This window comes from Silene latifolia, chromosome 11, assembly GCF_048544455.1.
Source record: "Silene latifolia isolate original U9 population chromosome 11, ASM4854445v1, whole genome shotgun sequence".
NCBI classification, from domain to species: Eukaryota; Viridiplantae; Streptophyta; class Magnoliopsida; order Caryophyllales; family Caryophyllaceae; genus Silene; species Silene latifolia.
Window position 1 is genome coordinate 35,753,225 of NC_133536.1, and position 23,653 is coordinate 35,776,877.

The 23,653-nt window shown below is 41.0% G+C and overlaps 1 protein-coding gene and 1 non-coding gene across 2 annotated transcripts; both read right to left on the reverse strand.

The window, feature by feature from the left end:
* Nucleotides 1-1,755: 1,755 nt before the first annotated feature.
* LOC141616257 (small nucleolar RNA U30) lies at nt 1,756-1,842 on the reverse strand. Its single transcript, XR_012530614.1, has one exon. It is a non-coding gene; the product is annotated as a small nucleolar RNA U30 (small nucleolar RNA).
* A 14,099-nt stretch (nt 1,843-15,941) lies between these two features.
* LOC141613236 (uncharacterized) lies at nt 15,942-20,586 on the reverse strand. Its single transcript, XM_074431976.1, has 3 exons — nt 19,308-20,586; nt 18,500-19,186; nt 15,942-18,403 (listed from the first exon to the last, which is right to left on the reverse strand). Exons 1-3 carry the CDS (start codon nt 20,584-20,586, stop codon nt 15,942-15,944), a joined length of 4,428 nt encoding a protein of 1,475 aa, XP_074288077.1.
* Between the last annotated feature and the right edge of the window lie 3,067 nt (nt 20,587-23,653).

Genomic DNA, 23,653 nt, shown 5'->3' on the forward strand with positions numbered 1-23,653 from the left:
TGATTGTAGTTATTATTTATTGTTCAAATTGAGAGAGGAAAGAAATTTAGTTGATTACAGAAGGATAGCTGAATGTTTTTACACAAAATCTCATTGAAGACGGATAGTGCCTCTCTCACAAGATACAAGTGGCAATATGTATGGGTGCTCCATTTTCCCTCCCACTTGCCAACCCACTTACTTTATTGTGAGAGGTCTTCAGCTTGTGATGGATATTGTCCGTCACAAGCAAGACGCTTTGATGTTTTTATTGTGACCAGTATGGTTTGCACTTGGTTCTGCCTTCACGTTGCTGATACCTTATCTGATCATCTCGGGTTGTGGTCTCTTTCCTATGTTTCATTTCGGGTTTTTTGTTGACAGCTGTAATGTTGATAAACTAGGAGTGTAATTCAAAAGTAGTCAATTTTGGATTTTCGGTCATTGTGGGTTGGACTTGGACATTTTATACGGCTACAGCCTACAGAGTCGGTTTTGATTAACAACATTGCTTACGGGAAGGAACTATGTATCCGCAACACAGGTGAAGAGTTGAAGACTGGTACGGACTGTGGAGTACTTCATATTCGATTTGCAAGCGTACTACTCCCTCTTCTAAATAACCCTCCCTATTTCTTTTTTCGTCAATTCACAATACTCTCCCTATTTCCTTATTTGTCAAACTTTTATATTTATTTTAATCACCTCACCCCACAACAATACCCCACAATACTCAAACTTTATCTTATTTTAATCACCTTCCCCCACAACAATACTTATTTTAATCACACAATATCTTCCCTCTCTCCAATCTCCCTTAATTCTCGTGCCCTTCATGAAAGGGAAGGGTTATTAAGAATAGGAGGGAGTATATGTTTTACTTGTAATTAATAAACACAATTTCGTATTCTAAAATATTTGGTATATGTTTTTGTAAAAATCATTCAAGTGTGTTTGGGTACGCAGTAGTAAATCCTGTGATTTAGTCATCAGCTAAACATCCCACAGTGCGCAAAATTATGATCCATTATAGATAGATCTGGCACACGGTGTCGGATTGTTCAAGTTTGCAAGAATTCAGGGCTGGTCATTTCAGGTTCTTTTGCGATGTCTGTTAGACACCATGTTTTCTCCACTTCCACAAATATATAGTTAAGTATTAACCTCCTTAGCATTATAATGGTTAACAAACTTCATTTAAAATTGTAAACCAAATAAGTGATACTTCCATTTGTAATTTGCTCGAATACTTGAAATTGGAAACCATGCAGCTGTGGAAGCATATCAACTCATGGACAAAATTATGATCCAACATAATCAGTATCTTCAAAATCCTGATTCATACAATCATCAATTGATACTAAAGTTAAATGAAACCTTGAAACATTTTTAATTATATCTTGATCAATTTTTCTACATGTATTCAATTCCATGGTACAAATAGCCAAAAGAGACAGGATTATTTCTTACAGTACAATTTAGTTTAGTTGTCCTGTATGATACATTTATCACAAATCAAAGCTTTTATTGTTTCAATAATCATTTAAAAAAAAATTAGACAATTTAATCGTAGAACAGAATCGATTTCCAAAACTAGACATCAAATCCATGTTCAAGTAACACGTATTTATATCTTTAATGACTGATTTTGCACTAAATTAGTATAAAACTGTAGAACACAGGACATCAAATAAAAAGTAAGGATCAATGACACAATAAAAACATTCAAATCAAGATAAGAAATCAGTTAGAAAAAGGAGTTGTAATGAGAAAGGTGCTCAGAGATAGTTAGAATGGAACTGAAGTTTATCCTCAGAGTTTAATAACTCGGATTAACGAGATTATATTTTAATCATCATTGCACCTTTCTAATTCACAATTATATATATCAAACAAAAACACAAATTTATTTTCAAAAATTGACAAAAATAAAATTGATTATGAAAATTGAGATGTTAGCAAATAAAAGGAGCGACGGCGAAATGGAAAGAGAGATTAGGGTTAATGGTATGAGAAGAGGGGGGCGAGTGGGGTTATTTATATAACTTGTGGGCTGGAAATTCATTTCAATAATCAAAGTTCTACACCCTAATTTGCTGTTTGTGTAATGGACCTTATGTGGATTCATGTCCGTTTCAAAATTAAAAAGGCCCGGCAAGTATTAGCCGGTTGTGATTTTGATTTGTCATTCGGATTATACGAGTCGAGATCGGCTGGATCGTTATTTGGGTTATTGGTGTGTTTCGGTGGTGTCTCTTATAGATAACTAGTGTAGATCCCGTGCAAATGCACGGTTTTTTGGATAATAATGTATAAAGATATTAAATATTATAGCTTAGGGTATGATTATTGGTAACTCTCTAAAGACTACCAATAATCTTACCCTTAGTAACATGTTTAAGCGGTATAACCGTATAAAAAAAATTGATAGTTTTCACATCATATAAGATTGACGTGTAACCTGAACCTAATTATATAACTTACTTAATTATTAAAAATAGTATTATCATACTACTACATTTACCTAAAGAATAACCTTAATTAATGACTTAATTATGATAAGGATATACTCAACTTGTAGTATATCAAAAGACAGGAAAATAAATTATGAAAAAGATTGTGCAAAATATTCTCTCCCATTATACCGTATTATTAATGCAATTACACCTATGTAACAAAATCAAATAATCATTAATGTGTTTTTACATAACTAGTTTAGATCACGCGCAATGAATGCGCGGTATTTATAGAGATTTTTTTTTTAATTTAATCATGCTAAACTAACACCTTATTAATTTTTCGTATTTCACGTCATTATATTTTGATATGAGAAAAAAAAAATGAACTGTAAAATTATTCAAGAAAATTGAGTAAAATTAAAGTGCAAAATAATAGTGGTATCTCATTAGTTGTTCATTTTTCTCGTTATTGTATTTTGTTTCGAGCAAAAAAAAGAAAATTATAATTGAAAATTAATCCAAGAGAATTGAGTAATGTTCTGAAATATTTTTTTTTCTTAAAAGTATTTTTTATACCACAAAGTTAATGATTTCAATTTATAAATTCTCTCAATTTTTTTTTTACAAAAACTCCGGAGAGACGGTCTCTCAATAGCGTTATTGAGAGCCCTCTCATATGATTGGGTGAGGTACCCACTAAATTTCTTTTTTCCCTATTATGTCTCCCACTAAATTAGTGGAAGACGGTCTTTCATGAGACTTACTGTTTTTTTTTTTGTTATGAAAGTAATCAAAACGATTTATAGTTTGTTTATACTTAGTATGAATAGTATGACTAAAGTCATCCTCAAATAATAGCATCAATAAAAGATTTAATAGTTTATAGTTTTATATTATTTATACTTTAATTCAAATATTATAGTTTAGTATCTAGTGATAATTATATAATTTGATGAAAAGATTAATTTTAAATAAAGAAATCATATAATTTAAATACATTATAATTATTAATTTCCTTATTTAGTGAATACAATTAAATTATCAATAGCTTCCTTATTTAAAAAGATTCTTTTTGGAGGGAAATTTGTGAGTTCACCTATTCTTTTAGTAGATAGGGGATGAAATTAGTATAGTAGTATTTCTGATCTATCTATGGGATAAAATTAATATGATATGATGTGAAGACCAATCGTTAGAAAATTGCACTTTGGCGGGAAAATTTTGAAGCCCTCTTATTCTTTTAGTATAAGGGGGATTTTGAGCTTGGCCATTATGAATTATGATTTGATTTTTCGAATACGGGTCACGTCTAACCAATCATACTTGAGGTGCTCTCTATCACATGTTATTAGAGTTGATCAAGAGCGGGCTTGGGCCAGACATGGGCATGCCTAGACTTAAAAATAATTGACCAGCGGACCTAAATCTGTTGTCCGTGTCTTTTATAGCGGGCTTAGTTTGATTGTCCATACCGGCCCATCAAAAGAGGCGGGACTACCCGCGGGCTCGTGGACTCACAACTATAACAATAAACTCGATCTATTATAAAGAATAAAATAGGTTTATGAATTTTTTTTTTAGGCTCAACTTCGTTTTGCTTAAATTTATCTAAGAAAAATAGTTAGCGTATTGTTTTATACATTTTTTTTATATTAAAGAAGTTGTCATATTGATAAAAATAGGAAAATATTTTTAAGCGGGCCGGTCCATGGACATTTCTTTTAGTCCATACCTGGCCATTAATTCTAGCGAGCCTATTGTATTCGTCCGTTACCCGTAAATTTAATATATTTATATGTCCAAGCCCGCTTAAATAGCGGGCCAAGCGGGATGGGCCTAGCGGCTCGCACTTGTTCTGCTCTACAAGTTACAAAGTTATGATAATTGATTAATAATATGATAATTTGTTTTAATTTATAATTTACATTTATATAAATTGTTTCAACATATTTGGATCAATTACATAAGGCTTGCACGCGTAATATTGGAGTTGATCCGGGGTGTAAATTCTGCGCGAATGAAGGTATGGTTATGGAAACGATGGAACATTTATTTCGTGTTCAGAGATTGGCATTCGTACTGACTATGGATCTAACTTGAGTATTGGGAAATGGCTCATTGATTAGATTTCCTATTTGGGAAAACTTGAGGAAGCGGATGTTCGGTTGGTCCGGTTCTTGGCAACGTTTTGGTGCTTATGGAGTATCCGAAATTGTATTCTTTTTCAGGGGGTGGCCTTTCAACCGACAATGTTTTTCAAGTTCTGGTCGCAAGTGGTGGGGACGGCTGATCAGGTTTGGATGTGGTTAAAAAAGGTAAAGAAGGCATCGTTAAGGCTGGTTCTGTGCTGAAAGATGAACGGCTTCTCTGGGCTCGCGAAAGTAAACTGGTATGTGTTGTGGGGACCATCAATTCTTGTGATTGTTTAAGAATTATAGTCGATGCAGGTTGGAAATCCATGGATAATGCCGGTATAGGGTGGGTCGTCTTCTCAAAGGCATGGGAAAATATCTTTTCGACAAGGAAAAGTGTTAGGACTGAGTCGGCTTTACAGGCGGAAGGTTTGGGGGTAAGAGAGGTTCTTCTATGGGCTGTGGAACAGGGGCTTCGTCAGTTGGAGATCTCCTCGGATTGCCTTTCTCTTGTTTGGCATATTGTCGGGCTTGAGCGACCACATCATCTCGTTACTGTTATCCTCGACGACATTCACTCTCTTTCCTCATCCTTTCATTGTTTAACTTTTAGTTTTATTCCTAGGTCTTTTAATAATGTGACTCATAGTCTTGCGTGTGAGGCTATGACTAATTAGGTGTACCTTTTTTACGACTGAAAAAAAAAAAAAAAAAACTAATTTATCTTAGATTCTGATGGACTGTATATGGATAATTGCTCATACGAAGCCTAAGGGCATTAACCACATTAATCTGCCAATTGCATACTGCCTGCTAAAAGATCGTTGACACATTACTAATTATCGTCGACAATTTGTAATGACTTTCCTAATCTACCCCTCACTCTAAAGCTCCCATATATTACCATTTTTTTTCAAGTACAACATTTCCGTCACCACCGCTTCAATTCCGTTAGCAAATTCAAGAAATCGACGACAAGTAATCTAAATTAGTTTAATTTTTAAAAAATTCGTAATTAGTTAGTAGATTTAGGTAGTTTAGAATAGAATCGTTATTGTTAGAACAGATTAACGAGTATCGATTACCGCACCAAAAATTAATCTAAGTCAGAAAATGATTTTTTTTTTTCAAAAAAAAAAATTTTTTTTTTTTCCGAACGAAAAACATTTTCGTCCAGACCAAGGTCCGGACAAAGAAATTTTTCGTCCAGACCATGGTCCAGACAAAAATATTTTTCGTCCAGACCCAGGTCCAGACAGAAAATATTTTCGTCCAGACCCAGGCCCAGACGAAAAATATTTTTGTCCGGAAAAAAAAAGGACCTGGGTCTGGACGAAAAATATTTTTGTCTGGACCATGGTCTGGATGAAAAATTTCTTTGTCCGGACCTTGGTCTGGACGAAAAATTTCTTCATCCAGGCCCTTTTTCAACAATTTTTTTTTTTTTTTTAAAAAAAAAATTATTAATTTCCGTCTTAAATTAGTTTTGGGTGCGTGGATCGATAATCGCTAATCCGTTCGTCAAATCATAAACTTGAAATGTAAACATATATCTTGAACATCGTTACTAGCTTGATCGTTGTTACCGTCATTAGTCGATATGCTTAAAACCGTTTTAATCGAAAAGTTCGTAAATTAAATTACGATTTTTTTTTTCCAAAAAACCATCTTTTTGTTTTAGAAAGATTAGAGAGAGAGAGAGAGGGACAAATGGGGTTAATGGAGGGCAATATTGGAAAGATGTGTTAATTGTCGATGATAATTAGTAAAAGTGTCGACGATCTTTAGCACGACCCGTTATAATTAGGACCAAGACATATTTGTGTCCATGTTCATTATAACACAAATATCCTTGGCCCAAAACACCTATGACTTTGACGAAACACGATTTGAAGTTTTAATGGTTAAAATACAAACAAAAATGTTGGAACCAAATTTGTATGGTAATTAGAGAAAAGAAAAATCAACATTTTGAGCTAGTTCCAATTCATGTGAATTGGGGTAATTAGAGAAAAGAAAAATCAACATTTTGAGCTATTTTGGGTGCCTTGTTTGGTTACCCCAATTCACATGAATTGGAACTTTCCATGAATTCTAATTCCTGCATAATGGAAGAAGTTGCTTACCTAGGTCCCCCTAGGTAAGGGGAAATGTCTACATGAATTCCAATTCCTATATGCAACCAAACAACATTTTCTAATTCATATAAATTCTAAAATCATGTGATCTATCACTTCCTAGGCAATGGAAATTCCAGCATGCAACCAAACGACTCCTAATTCTATCCCGGAATGATCAGGATTACACTTAATGAAGAGGAACCAAGATAGCTAAGTAAGCAACTTCTTCATAAGAGTTCAACTCTATATGTTTAGAGTATGCAACTAAACGACGAATACACTACAAGTGATAAAAAATGCGGCTTGTATCGGACACAAGTTGATACAAAACGTGGAAGCAATTAACAAATTAAATGGGACGATTTAAGACTCGAATTCCAGCAATTAACGAAAACAGAATAGCGAAAACAGAAGGCTTGTTTTTGTGAGTATATGACGCAATAACATCAACAATACACGATTAAATTTACTGAACGGATAATCGATTTGTGTTGTGATTGAAATCACAAAATCAGGAGCAACAATACTAATGTAACAATGAAATAAACAAAGGGCAACAGTAATGGATAAACAGTGACGGGTGAACAGTAACACGAGGGATATATTTAGTTTGAGATTCGACCTGAATTCACGACTAATAACGAAGGAACTCGGAGCCCAAGTTACAATCGCAGGTTGATCTGAAGTACGTTCTCAAATCAAAGGGTTTGTGATCAAAAGCTTGATCGTTTTTCTGGAATTATATTTTAACGTTCAATGAGGAAATATGCAACACACACCTATGCCTTATATAGGCCACACTCTAGGTTACAATAGCTGATCTTTTTTTTTTTTTTTTTTTTTTTTTTGCAACGGTAAAGAAAGAGTTTTACATTATAGTGGTACGGCTCACTAAACCATACCTATAAACTACAACATAAAACACCATAGAACTACTAATAACATAAACTAAAGCATAGTAACAATTGCATCGGTAGACGTCGTGTTGATGGCGTACGACGGTAGTCGGGACACACTCTTCAAATTCAAAAATCACCCCAATCTCTAATGGATGATCAACGCTAGCCAAAGGAAGACACCCATCTTTGTTTGTCTTGATTGATGTAGCTTCAGAGAAATACCTGCAACAAAACCCAAAAGAGGGTCTCGGAGATTCATCTCCTTGGCTGTGAAAATCTTCCTCGGAAATCCAACGAGTCTCCACAAACTCATTTTTACTCGTCTTAATAAAGATAGCTTCAGATAAATACCTACTACAAGACACAAGAAAGCGTCTCGGAGATTCATCTCCTTGGCTGTGATACACCTTATCTGGACACCAACGAGCCCCTTGACCCAACGAGAGAAAACAAAGTGCACTTACGCCCCAAGGACGTAGAAAGAAAAGGCGGAAAACAAACCACAAAAATCTGTCTCCAGAGGAGAATAAACTCCTACACTTTGTAACACAAACCCCGCTGACCAGGATCCCAAAGTCAAGAATAACGAGTAAATAGTTGGGAACTAAAGGAGGAAACCACTTAAAATTCCCCCTAACCAAAACCATCTCTACAGACCGCAGAGAGTTAGGCTCAACACTGACCCGATGCAAAGTACCAGTCGTCCTAATTAACCCGTGGATAAGAGGACAGGACACCCCAAACCACCAGGAGTTTATTAAAGGAAAAAACAGAAAACCCACAAACAGCGAGGTTATTATTCTTATAAACAGGATAAGACGAAAGCAACGACCCACCGTCATAAAGAAAAAGACGGGAACCACCACAACCAACCCCACCCCCACCATCATCCAGCCCAACCAATCCCAAACCTAAACGACTCGAGAGCACTGAAAAACACCGACACCAAGACACTCACGGCCAAAACGACCCGGACAATGCCCACATCCGGGTCCGCCACCACACGCAGGAAGCCGCCCAAACACAAAGCCCACCCAACCCCATCAACAGAGACCAATAACAACATAAAAAACCCACGACCACCCCGATGACCAGACCGACACAAAAACGGTAAGACCAGCCAAGACCAACACAAACAAAGAAGACCCAACAACCGACACAGACAGACCCAAGACCCATGCATGCCGTCCAAAGAACCAACAGGTGGGGGAAGGGGGCGAGGGGAAGGGGAACACCGTATGACCCCATGCACACCATACAAGAGACCAGGACTCTAAAACCACATAACAAGGATGACACTTACCGGAGAGGAGGGGGAAGGGGGCGAGGGGAAGGGGATCACCTCTCCGGCACCACCCTGAGACGCACAAGGCAGGACCACCATCAGGGAAGAGTCTGGAAAGATCGGGGGGCCAAAAGACGAGAACGGAAGAGGGGGGAAGACAAAGGTGGCCGGCGACAGAGCAACACGGGGCAGACCGATGGAGAAACGCATCCCGATCAAGCGACAAGGCCAAAGGGGGAATCGGGAAAGGTATTAGACAAGGTGCAGACGAATCGAATCACCGGAGATGGGCCCAAGAGAAGCCACATCTCCGGCGATAGGTTTGGGAGAAACAGTGGGGAGGACGATGGGAGTAGGGCGGCGGCAGTGGAACAAAAAGTTAGGGTTTTTTTGGGGGTTTTTTGTAGTGAGAGGTGAGAGCTTTTTTAGAGAGAGAGTAAGGTTTTAATTGGAATTGATTGTAACACAATAGCTGATCTTAAAAGATCTTATTCTTGGAAAACCCCCATATACCAAAGTGTCATACCAAATACCACCTTAGCATATAAGGGTGCTACCATCTCAATTACCCGAGGTAGTACACATCATAGAAACCATAATGAAACAACTGTTATTAAAACAACTGAAATAAAAAGGTTACAAGTCTTAAAACTCCAAGACGATACAACCAAAACCAAAAGTCATAAACCTAAACTCAGCTACAGCTAGACGACGCAACAAGTGATGACTGCGCCCATCCATATCCCGCGAGCTATCTCAACATGCATCACCCACTAAGTCAACTGCTCACCATCCCCGAATGGATCACCATAGTTTTGAAAATATAAAACGGGGTCAGTCAACTGTATAACCAAATCTAGTATACTCAGCTGAAACAATTACAAACAACGCAATCAATCAATACTCCAACTCCAACAATTACCAATAACTGACTACACACTAAAATGTGTAGCCCTGCCAGGTTACTCATCACAACAGGTAACTCACATCGCCAGTGAGGACCACAACCGTACCACCTAAGTCCTGCTCATCGCAACGAGCGATCCCAGCTCCTTAATGTACACATCCCCCTTATGACGAAAGTCACAAGGGGTGAACACGGGGTTGGAACCATCTCCCAACATGGCCCCACAACAACAACAACCAACCTACAATATAATCCAAATCAACCTCCATCAAACTCAATAAAAAATGTAACATGCCAACAATTAATCACAAACAACTTAACCAATTACGCAACCAACTGCGTAGGGAAAACCATACCTTATTTGCAATCCAATCAACCACACCAATAAATCAAAACGGCTCCTCTACGATCTCGTCACCTATAACCACATCATACAATCAAAATATACCCTAAACCCCCAGTCAATCCAATTTGGGTTTATCAACTACAACATGACAATAATAACAAGAGTACGATGCTTACCGATGAAATCGACGCGGACAAAAGATGTAAAAACCCTTCAATCGAGCGAATCTAGCCTTAGGAGTGATTAGAATGGTCGGAGAAGTTATACGTAGTTTAGTTTTTTAAGAGAATGATTAAGAAATGATTAAGAAACTGTTAACACGCCTTTATATACTTCTCCAACTAATTTAAATCAAAACCGCGGAAATTAACCCGTCAGACCGGTTACACGACCGAGTACTCGATGTACTCGACCGAGTACGCCCAACTCGACCAAGTACAAAGACTAATCAGTCGAGTACTGGCATTCCAGAACCCAACCTCAGTACACCCGACAGCCTACTCGGTCGAGTAAGCCCTACTCGACCAAGTATCCCATGGTTAGAAACCCGTGGTATTACAATTCTTGAAAAAAAATAAAGCTAATAACAGAATAGGGAAATAAGAAAATATCTTAAAGCTAGAATAAGGAAATAACAAATAAGGAAATAAATACTAGCTCTTAACCAACATCTATTCCACACGCCAATAAGCAGCTCAAGGAACATCGATAATTAGAACCCCGACTCCTTGGACTTGAAAATGCGAGCCCACATAAGCTAACACTCGAGAACTTGTAGTAACCAGCTCGTGTCCATTTGCTGGACCTAACGTGATCTCCTCGGCTTCAAATACATCACCCTCTCCCTCTTGAAAGGAAATTGACCTCAATTCCGACAATCCCTCATCATCTAAGTATGGCGAAAGATCTCCCACATTAAATATGGCGTGAACTCCACAGTCTCCGGGAAGTTCGAGCTTGTAAGCATTGTCATTCACTTTCCCAACTACTTTATAAGGACCCTCGGCTCGAGGATCGAGGCATGAGCTTGTTCTTGCTCTTTCCCGGAAAGCGTTCATTCCTCAAATGCAACCAAACCAGATCGCCTGGTTCAAAGAGTCTAGGCACGATTTTTGTTCGATCTTTTATTGTAAGCCTCATTTATCGTCTCAATTCGCTTCTTTACCTGCTTGTGTAGCTTCCACATTGATTTGAGCTTCGATTCAGCATCTTTGTGCACCAACTCATCACTAGGAAGCAGAATCAAGTTTATGGGCAGGTATGGATTAACACCATATATACTACTTCAAAAGGAGAATGCTTCATGGCCATGGTTGGAGTACGGTTGTATGCAAACTCGGCATGAGCTAGCTTCACATTCCAATCCTTTTGTGTCTTGCTAACCAGCCCACGAAGTATGGTGCCCAAAGTACGATTAGTAACCTCGGTTTGCCCATCGTTTTGGGGATGATGCGAAGTACTAAACACCAACTTTGTACCCAATTTAAATTCCTCGGTTTGCCCATAGGCTAGCATCGTCTCCCATTGACCTTGCTCTGATTACCACAGATGATACAAAACACGGAAGCAATTAACAAATTAAAGGGGACGATTTAAGACTCGAATTCCAACAATTAACAAAAACAGAAGAGCGAAAACAGATGGCTTGTTTTTGTGAGTTTATGACGCAATAACAGCAACAATACACGATTAAATTTGATGAATGGATAATCGATTTATGTTGTGATTTAAATCTAATAAAACCAGCAGCAACAATACTAATATAACTGTTCCGGGTGTAATTCCGGAGCAGGATTATGACCACTTAAGCTTGTAGAATGACGTCGTTTGCTTGTCTCTTCCTTTCGCTCTCTCCTGTAAAGATGAACAAACTGAGGGCTCGGCTTGGTACCGAGCGTACTCACTCCGACGCTCAAGTCAGTAAACTTAAAGAGATAAGTTGTGTGTTAACTTGGCAAAGAATATTGTAGAGAGATAAGGGAGTTTATACCAGATTAAGATGAATTTTGGATCCTTTTCTCAATGAGAGAATTGGAGTATTTATAGACTTTCACCTTTTGTCACGTAGTGGCCAAGTGGCTAGCAGGTGGAAAGACTATCTTACCCTCGGCCGAGGCACCCATGACAGGCCGGCGGGCCTGGTTGACTCCATGCCGAGGGGACTGGATGTGAGTACGTGGATATGCCTCTCGGCCGGCTAGTTGCCGAGACCGAGACCCAAGTGACAGGCCGACAGGCTTCGTCGGTTAGGCTGTTAATATGTTGACTTGCTGTCTTTTATCTTTGACCTTGCTCAATATGTTGACTCGGTCAGCGGGTGCAGAATATGCCCCATCAATTTGCCCCCAGCGTAGTCTATGCCGTGGTATGGACCTTCGATGAGTGTTGAGCGTATTCTGCGCATGTCGAACTTCTTTCTCGGCTTGGTTCTGTTCAGGCCGTACCATATCCCCCGTCCATATGGTTGTGTAATGGACATCGAATGTGGAAAAGAAAAATGGCGCTGGCCGAGACCAAGGTTGGGAGTGCCGTTTGCTTTTGATTGCCCCCGGCCGGTGCTGCCAAGCTTGGTTGATCAGCTGGCCATTGGCAAGTAGGTACCAAGGAGCGTGTCGAAGAAGATTGGTACTGTATGTAGATTGACATTCCGTGGCTGCATGCTTGACACGTGGCCCGGTTTTGATTGGTGGACGCTTCATGGGCTTTGCTCTGATTGGTCCACTGAATGGGCTTTGCTCTACAAATAGAGCAGTGTGCCCCTCATTTTGACTTGCAAACTTCATTTTCTTCAAAAATTTTCTCTCTCTAGTTTTTCGAAGAGTTTCTTTCTCTCTCTAATTTTCGAAGCGTTACTCGGCGTAACATTTTCTTTCAAGGTAAACAAACAAATTCTTCCTCAATCTTTTATTTGTTAAGTAATTGTTGCCACTATGTCTTCTGCTGATGCTATGCCCGACCTCGACTCCGGGGCGAACCGTCGCATCCTGATGAACAGGAGCCACTGGTTGTCACCCCGATAGGGTTCGGGGGCCGCAAGTCGCCTTCTCCTGAAATTAATGAGAAATTATTGGAGGATTTCGATGATGATGATGATGAAAAGACCCAATCCGACTCAGAGAGGCCGCATTATTCGTGGCACGGCGAAGCCTGCTCGATCAATCCTGATCGTGTTTGGACAAACAAGTTCGCCTCTGTCTCCGGGCCTGAGCTTTTTGAAGCCCATTACTCCTTCGGTTGGGGGTATAGAATTATTGTCCCTAAGGGTGATCAGGCAGTCTGTTGCCCTCCCGAAGGCTGTATCGGCGTGTACATCAGACATCTGGAGTATGGGCTCCGATTTCCTCTTAATGAACACGTCGCGGCCATAATCAAAGCCATGAACGTTGCCGTGGCACAACTGCATTCGTTGGCCATTAGGACGATTATTGGCTTCGTATGGTTATGTCTCTTTAAGGGGGAGGCCCCAACGGTGAACCTTTTCCGCCGGCTCCACCATCTTCGGCAGACTACCCTAGGCGGCACGGGGTGGGACAGCATACAGACCGAGCCGGGTTATGTGACCGTCTCTAAGCTGACCTCTTGCAAAGACTGGAAGGGGCGGTGGGTATATGTCGAGGTTCCGAAGGACTATCCACTGCCCCGGTCCTTCCAGAGCCGCGTCAGTTTGCGGTGTGAGAGTCAGGGGGAGCATGATAGATATGTCTCCCGTAACAAGATTAAGATGGACGCCAAGAAGGTCTATCTTAAGGAGGACGAAATGCGGGCAATGAGCATGTTTGAGGCTGAGAAGGATGGCACGCCGAAGGGATGGATGCCCCCGACGCAGATCGTCCTTCAAGACGAGCCGCTTTGCCACGTCGGCCTCATACCGGCCCTCGGCCAGGGTGAGTGGGGTCGGTATGAGGCCCACCTTTGCTTTTTATGCTTCTGTATTTGAGCCTTGGTTTATTTCTTTTGCTTAACTGTTGACTTTGTTTCTTGCAGATCGATTTGGCCAGGATCTCTCCGTCTCCATTCTAAACAAGTTGGGACTTGACCGGGACGGGAGAGTTGTTGAGCTGCACCCTAAGGCCGCGCCACGTGATCGTAGACCGGCCCCTCACGAACTCATGGAGCAGGCGATGAAGGCAATGGATGTGGCGGCGACTCAAGCGGAGATTGGCGGTAACGTGCCGCGCCGGAGACCAAAAACAACGTCTACGGCGGCTACGACGTCAACCCCCACTCGATCTCCAATCCCTGCAGTCCAAAAGGAGCAGGTGGTCGTCAATGTTAAAGAGGACGTCACCGTTCTGGAGTGTCCTCCTCCTTCAAATAAGAGGAAGGAAACAACGCCTGCCGCTGCTGTTACCGAGGCAGGGAAAGAGAAGGGGTCAGCCGGCCCTCTGTCCAAGAAGGCTAAGACTGGTACGGATCTAACCAATGGCTTGGATTTAGCAGGTTCTTTAGGCATTCCTGATGACAGGCTTTCTGATATGTCAATGAATGTTGACATGGATGCTTTGTCTGGGTTTTTTATAGATCAGCCGTCGCCGGCTGTCATTCTGACTGAACGTCAATTGGAGAAGCAGCCTGTGCAGACGGGCGATAAAAATGTCACCGCCGACTCCTCATCCCAGAAGGTTTCCTGCGATCAGCTCAGGGCGGACGGCGTAAAGTTGGCCAAAAGGCTGGTGAAGTGGGCTGAACTAGCCGACACTCAGCTTATCGAGCAAGAAAAGCTTATGGCCAATCTGCCCCTGCGCTCGAACGACTTAGGCTTGAGCTTGCCGCTGCTAAGAAGGAGGCCGAGAGGACGAAGAGGGACTTCCTCGCCACCATGAAGGACTTCCTCGCTGAGCGAAAGCTTAATGAGGATGCTGAGAAGGTGGTACTGGCCGAGAGAGCTAAGGTTGAGTCTGCCTTGGCTGATGTTGCTAAGCTGCGGGAGGAGAGAAACAAGTTTGAGGGCGGCTATAAGGCCATGGTTGAGCAGAGGGAAAAATGGAAGTCCCTGCATTCGGCCGAGGCGAAGGAGCATAAGAGCACAAAGGCTATCCTTGCTCAGAGGGAGAAGGATATTGAGATGCTTAAAACCGTCATCATCCCTGAGATGTGTGCCCAGTACCGGGACCAAGCTGAAGATGCTACCAGGGATGCGATTAAAGAGCTCCTTCCTGAAGGTACCTTCCCGTGGCAAGATTTTGACAGGCTTCTTGATGAGAAGGCGGCTGCTGCGGAGGCCAAGGCCGCGGATGAGGCGAAGGCTTCTCAGGAAGCTGAGGCCAAGGCGGCCCGTGATGCTAAGGTGAAGGAGGCTAGAGAGGAGGCTGAAAGGGCAAAGGCAAGTGAAGCTGCCAAGTCATCCTCTGGGCCGCCCATCGTTGGTGATGTTGCTACTGCTGCCGGTGGCGAGCAGCAACAAGCATAGGGAGACGGGCGATCGTCACCAGATTCACCCGGCCCTTCGGACAGCTTCAGCTGTTCGGGGGCCAACTATTGAGCCTTTCCTCCCTGCCATCCTTTTGGCGCTTCATGTCTTATGTTGTAATCTTTTGTTGCACCTTCTTTTTTTGTTAAACTTTGGCAGGTTGTGTTTAGACTATCCCTATGGGGACGGCCGTCAACTTTGTTTTGCCTCACTTGTAAACATTTTTCAATAAAGTTTGTTTATTTGCCTTCGGCTTGGCCGAGGATTTTGATCTCATCCTCCATTAAGTTTTTTTTTGGGAAAGGTTAAGAATATATTATAAATCAAAGAATAAGAGTGTTTTTGTACAACTCATCAAACTCAAACTACTACATCAAAACAACAGCAAACTAAACAAGACTAAATCATTGAATGCTTCGAATCCAGGCCAAATCTTGTTGCTTCAAACTAGTGATGTTCCCCCTGTTAAATCTAGCAAGCACCTCAGCAAGAATAGCCTTGATAACACTAGAAGGTCTGCGTACATAGTGATCAATTCTTGCCTCATTCCTGACTCTCCATATGGCATAAACCAATCCAACATAACAGGCCCCAAGGAATCTCCGTTGCAGCTTAGTCTTCCTAGCTGAGGAAAACCAGTGAACCATATATTGGGGAAAAGAACTGAACTTCAACGACAATTGGAGCAACCTGCAGCAGGTTTTGAAGTAGTCACACCCACCAAACAAATGAAAATGATCCTCAGGTTGCACACAACAAATTTCACACAAAGAATCAGTAGTGATACCCATTCTGATTAGTCTATCCTTAGTCAATAACCTCCTATGCATAACAGCCCAGAAAATAAAAGCCCACTTTGGCACATTCAGCTGATTCCAACAGATATGTCGCCAAGGAACTTTAGGAGCTTTGAGCCTGGGCCACTCATAACCATCATGGACAGTATAAGGAATAGTAGAGTTCAACCAATTATTACCAGTGTATGCTTGATGGAAAGTTTGTAAAGTATGAGCTATTTTCCTCCATGACCAACTGCAGTCAAGAGGAGGAGAGTAATCCTTCCAATCCATACCTTTCATATAAACATGGTTAACCCATTTCACCCAAAGGTGATCTTGTTTTTTAGCTAACCACCAAGCATATTTCCCCAAGAGAGCCTTGTTCCAACTTTTAGCCTCTTTAATGCCAAGACCTCCCTCTTCTTTAGGCATACAACACATAGCCCAACTAACAGAAGGAGGTTTCTGATAATCAGACTTTCCTGCCCATAAAAAATTCCTACAAATGGCATTGATACAGTTCATTATAGAATTAGGGATCAGGAAAATAGTAGCCCAGTAAGAATGAAGGGAGGTAAGAACAGAGGTAACCAAAGTAAGTCTCCCAGCATAAGAGAGATGCCTGGTCCCCCATCCTCTAATTCTAGCCACAATGCGATCAGTGAGCTTCATTCCATCATTTTTAGACAATTTCTTAGCAGAAATAGGGACACCTAAGTACTTGAATGGCAAAGTCCCCCTTTGAAAGCCTGAGACTTGCAAGATTTCATTCACCACAGTAGAAGGAACACCATTAAAGTAGATATTAGACTTAGACTTGTTAAGATTTAGGCCAGAAGCTGCAGAGAAGGTAGCAAACCCCCTGAGAATCCACATGATAGACTGAGCAGTCCCCTTGCTAAACAGAAGCAAATCATCTGCAAACAGAAGATGATTAAGCTTTAAGTGCCCACATAAAGGGTGGAATCTAAAATCCTCTTGTTGAGCCACCACACCCAAAATCCTTGAAAGGTACTCCATACACAAAGTAAAAAGGAGAGGGGATAAGGGGTCTCCTTGTCTCAAACCTCTTTTCCCTTGGAAAAAGCCAAAACAAGATCCATTAAGAACCAAAGTGTACGTAGGAGAAGTGACACACTGCATTATCAAATCCATAAACTTCACAGGAAATTTCAAGGCAGACAGTATTTGCTTCAAGAACACCCATTCAACAGAATCATAAGCTTTTTGAAGGTCAATCTTTATCAAGCAACGAGGAGAAGCAGCTTTCCTATTATAGAGCCTCACCAAATCCTGGCAAATTAGGACATTCTCAACAATATTCCTCCCTTTAATGAACCCCCCTTGGCTCTCATTAACAATATCAGGAAGAATCTTACTAAGTCTCTTGCATAGAACTTTAGAAATGCATTTATAGACTGTATTGCAGCAAGCAATAGGTCTAAAATCCAAGACACTAGTGGGATTATCGATCTTAGGAATGAGAGTAAGGGTAGTAGTGTTTAACTCCTTAAGTAATTTACCATTAGTGAAGAAATCAGTCACAGCAGCTATAATATCTCCTCCAACAATGTCCCAAGAATCTTTAAAAAACTGGCTTGAAAACCCATCAGGACCAGGGGACTTAGTAGAGGCAATGGAGAAAATACACTCTTTGATTTCAGCTGCAGAGACAGGAGCCAACAGAACTTGCTTATGATCATTAGTAACCAGCTTCCCAGTTCGAACAGTAGGGAAATGGACATCAGCAGTAGCCTGACAAGTTCCCAAAAGAGATTTATAATAATCAAGGAAAGCTGATTCAATATCTTTAGGGTTATTATAAACAGCCCCATCAGACCCTTTAATGCTCATGACACTATTGTGAATCTGCCTAGCTCTAATATGATTATGAAAGAATCTAGTATTTTCATCCCCATTAGTAGTCCAATCAAGTTTAGCTTTTTGGCTCAGGAAACTATATTGGACCTTAGAAAGATGTCTCAAAGAGTCTGCAGCCTCCCTCTCAGCCTCAATCAAAGCAGGACAAGAAGGAAGAGCTTGGAGTTGAATTTGGATATCTTCTAAAAGAGCTTTGGCCACCCCAACTGATTTATCAACATCAGAGAACCTGTTCCTATTGAGATCCTTAAGAGGCTTCTTCTAATTCTTCAATTTAGTGACCACCTTATACAGAAGAGTACCTCTCACAGGAGAAGACCATACAGACTGAACAATAGCCTTAAAACCTGGATCTATACTCCACATGTTATAGTATCTAAAAGGAGGCCTTCTGCAAGCTCTCACCTCCCTTCTGTAACAAACACATGGGTTGTGGTCAAAAAGGCCCTCAGGAAGAAAGTGAGCATAAGCTAGAGGGTAGAGGTCCATCCATTCAGCATTCACCAGAAACCTATCAATCCTGGAATAAGACCTAGACCCAGGAGCCTGTTTGTTGTTCCAAGTATAAAAAGCACCCTTCCTTTTAATATCAACTAAACCACAGTACTGAACACACTCCCTAAACTCAACAATGTCAGACCAAAGAACATCACTCCCAATCCTCTCATTAAAATTGAGAACATTATTAAAATCCCCACAGACCCCCCAAGGCCCATGGAAATTATCCTGTATGAACTTCAAATCCTGCCATAACAGAAGCCTATCATGATCATCATTAAAACCATACACCACAGTAAAAAGGAAAGAATCACCAGAAGAGATCTCTGACACTTGAACAGTAATAGCTTGAGCTGTAACAGTAAATACTTGAGGAACCCAAATGATCCATATCCTTCCCCCAGAATGAACATTACTATTATTAATACCTTGCCAGTGAGTGCCTAAGTTAGATAAGATATTATCAAAATCTTGAGATTTAACTTTAGTTTCTACAAGACCATAGAGACCAATATTATTCTGATGCAAAAATTTCTTGACATCCTTTTGTTTATTGATCCCATTTATTCCCCTAACATTCCAACTACCAACACTATCCATTAATAACTAAACCAGGTGGTTCTCCCATTCCCCCACTCTGTTTAGCCATGCTTTTTGGACTAAGAGCTTCAGCATATGATTTAGCAGGTGATACATCAGTTCTCAAGTCATGATGCTCTTGTCTGGTAATCTGTTGTATAACAGGCACAGAGATTATATTGGCAGAATTGTGATAAGTAATCCCTCTAAAAGGAATTTCAGGTGGCTGAGTCTGAGCAGCAGGCACAACACCAGCAGTACCCCCCTGTCTTTGAACAGGTCTCCATACCTTAGTAGTCTTTCCAGTAGGGAGAGATGGAACAGGGACAGACTTCTTCCTGCACATATCCTTAATATGCCCTATTCCTTTACAGGCACTACAGATAGTAGGCTTCCACTCATACTCCACCAACACACTGACTTCATCACCTTTTTCATCTCTAAAGAAAATTTTATCAGGGAAATCCTGTCCTATTTGCACTTCCACCAACAATCTAGCATAACCCAATCTAGTTTTATCCTCAGTAGCAGCATCCCGTCTAACAAATTTACCCAAAAGCCCAGCCAATTTCTCAAGACTTGACTTGCTCCAAAATTTAAGAGGGAGGCCACAAAGACGCAACCAGATAGGTACAACTTTTACCCGCTCTTTTAGAAGACTACATGACTCTGACCAAGGTTTAACAACCAAAGGTTTGTTATCATACATTGGAAAACCTTGTTGTAAAACCAAGGACTGACACTCCTTAGTAGGAAACCGCACCAGAAATACTCCATTAGGAAGAAAAGAAATTTTGTCAGGTTTATAAGCCCCCCACAACTTCTTAACAAAGCCCGACAGAAGTTCCCATGGCGGGTTTGCACCAAGGACATAACAAACCACAGCTGTATCCCAATATTGAAGTTCAGGCGCAACATCTTCAGCAGTGAGTTGCAATAAACCCTTATCAGACACAATCGGACTAGAGGGACGGTTAGGAGACAAAGAACGCTTACCTTTCACCTGTGTCCATTCACCATCACCATCTTCATGCTCAGAAGGAACACTACCACCAGTTTCCTGCTCAGATTGAACGCTGTCATCATCTTCCACAATCGTACCCAAATCCAGCACAGGAATACCCACAATTGCACTAACTTCTTTCGTTTTCAATGCCTCCGCTGATTGAGGAATTCCTGAACACCTTTGGGATGATTCTGGTTGCTCCCTATCTAGTTGAAGATTAGGACAATTAGTAAAAGAAAGACGTTTTTTAATTTTAGATTTAGATTTGCTTTTTAACTGGGATTTTTTAGAAATTTTTCTTGCCATTTTGCAATCAAAACCCTAAAAACCCTAGAGAGAAGTCAGAGGTTTCTCTCTCTAAAGCCATCTTGTCGTCACCTTGGGCGGCTATCCTCCATTAAGTTGTCTTCTTACGTTTTTAACATATTGAGCGCTTTTTTGTTTTACCTTCGGCTTTGGCCGAGGCAGTTAGATTGCGTATCACAACTGTGCTTAAACGTTTTTTAAACATGTTGGCATGTCGGTCGCTTACTCCTCCACTCCCGGTCTTAGCCGAGACGGTCAGATTTGCGCTTCCCAACTGCTGTTATGAACATGTTAGCGTATCGGTCGTTTCCCCGTCACTCCCGGCTTTGGCCGAGGCAATCGAGGTTACGGCTCGACAGCGTTCGTATCTATAGACATATTGATCGCTTCCTCTGCCACTCCCGGATTGGCCGAGGTAGTCAGATTTGCGTTCTCAACTGTACTTATACGTTCTTAAGCATGTTGGTCACTTTCGCGAGTATCAAATGCATTGGTAGTGACTGCCCGGCTGGCCTCTACTAAGCATGTTGGTCGTTTTCGCGAGTATCAACTGCCATTGTAGTGACTGCCCGGCTTTGGCCGTGGCGTCTACTAGTGACTGCCCGGCTTTTGCCGTGGCGTCTACTTTGGTACGACTACGGAGGGGACAAGCATTTCGATGGAAAACTTGGATCACTCTTCATAAGATATAATCACGCGTTGGGGTGCCCACAACGGTCTCAGACACCTCCGCCGCTATACGAAATACTTCCTAAGGTTGTCGGTGTTCCAGTGGCTCATTAGAGGCACACCCTCCATGTCTGTCAGCCGGTATGTCCCCGGCCTCATTTCTTCAACTACCCTGTAGGGTCCCTCCCAGTTGGCCGTCATTTTACCATGGATGTTTCCTTTGTTTATTGCGGCCGACTTTCTCAGGACTAGATCTCCTACTCTTAAATCCCTTTTGTGGACCCTACGGTTGTATGCTCTTCTCATTCGGTTTTGATACACTGCCAAGTTGAGCCGTGCCGTGTCTCGACTTTCTTCGACCAGGTCTAGGGAGGCTCTCAGGCCTTCCTCATTTTCGACTGGGTCAAAGGTTTGCGTTCTGAATGTTGGCACCGCTGCTTCAATTGGCAGGACGGCCTCAGACCCATAGACTAGGTTGAATGGACTGTACCCTGTTGCTTCTTTTTCCGTGGTTCGAAGTGACCACAGGACGCCGGGTAGTTCATCAGCCCATGTTCCCTTTAGATCTTCAACCTTCTTCTTAAACCCGTTCAGTATTGTTTTATTAGCTGCCTCCGCCTGCCCGTTGCTATAAGGGTGGCAGACGGAGGAGTATGCAAATTTGATACCGAGCTCTTCCAACCAATTCATCACCATGTCGCTCCAAAACTCTCAGCCGTGGTCAAATACAATGACTTGGGGTAACCCAAAACGAGTTATGATGTTCTCCCAAATCACCTTTCTTACGGCCGCCGTGGTCTTGGCTGGTACCGCGACAGCCTCGACCCATTTGGTGAAGTAGTCAACGGCGACAATCAGGTACTTCCTTCCTCCGGAGGCCGTCGGAAATGGTCCTAATAAATCCATCCTCCACTCTGCAAAGGGTAGGGGACTAAGTACTGGTTGCAGGTCTCGGGAAGGTGCATGTATTACCGGAGCATGCATCTGATAATGTTGGGGCTGGTGTCCTTTACAGTTAGTGCAAGGACTTATAAATCTCTAAAAGGATCAAAGAGTATACTTTTGTATTATAATCAGTTGGTCCACGTTTATCAATAACGGTTGGCTTGCTAGATAAGTTTGACGTTATTGTCATACAGATGGCGGTGATCAACTGGTCCCTAAAAGTCACACCTATAGGATACGTTTGAGAGATGTGACGGTATGAAAATACAGTCATGTTGATGCCAGAAAATTGACTAAGCAGTTAGTCCGAGTTATTGACTAATAATTAGTCAAAACGCGATGTTGAGATATTTTATTTAATACGGATTAAATAAAATTGGCTAAGGCGAATTAAACAGTTAATTCGTAAATTAAATATAAACGATTATATTTAATTAATGTATATTGAATTAATTATACAATATTGTCTTTGTCGGACATGTATTAATATATCAGCTAATCCCTGTTACTAGACGATATATTAATAACCGATAACCGATGACGATCTATAATAAAACCGTGTCATATACATTTAGCATTTTACGAACCGGACCACGAGGTAAAATTAAGAGGAGTGGAAGCCCACTTCCCCATGTAGGCTCTCGGCCGGCCAAGCAAGAGGAAACAAAAGAGAGGCTCTCTCTTTTGTAACCTAAGCATTTCATTTGTAAACAAATTAGGGTTTTGAGAAATTTTTCCTCTCAAAACTTTAGATCTCACATCTAGCAAAAACCTCACACAACAAATTCTCTCAATATTGCAAGGCAATTAGAGAGTTCATTTCTAGCACAAGGGCATAGTCTCAGACGGTCTTGGGTGTATCGATTAGGAGGAAATCTACTTTGATTTCTGTTCTTAGGCCACATCTCAAAGGACCCGAGGTTATTTCTAATGCTTTATCGTTTCTTTATTGTATTTTCGTTTTATGACAATAATCACATATAAAATTTGCTTTATAGTCCTAATTTTTAAGGGTATTATACGGATATTACCCCACAAGTGGTATCAGAGCGAGGCCACGTAAATTTTTCTATGTGTTTTTCATCAAACGAATTTGAATCGATAAATTTTGGCATAAAAATTGTAAACCGTGTGGTTTTTTTTTGGTCTCGGCATTTTTTTTGTTTGCCACGGCCTGTTTTGTTTTTTTTATGCTTTGGAAACCGTGCAAAACGGTTTATGTCTAGATCAGACGATCTTTTGTTTTTCGATTTGTTCTTTGCGTATTGTTATTTTAATCGATAATTATAACAATATCTTAAGATCATGTCAATTGTAATTTTGTTTTAATACGGATTATGTTAAATTTACAATTGTTTGTTAACAAATCGATTTTGTTTGTTTTGTTAAGGCTCTCGTTTTTCAGCCGCTTGATTTTTTTTTGGCTTTTTGAGCTCTCGGCATTAGCTCCAAT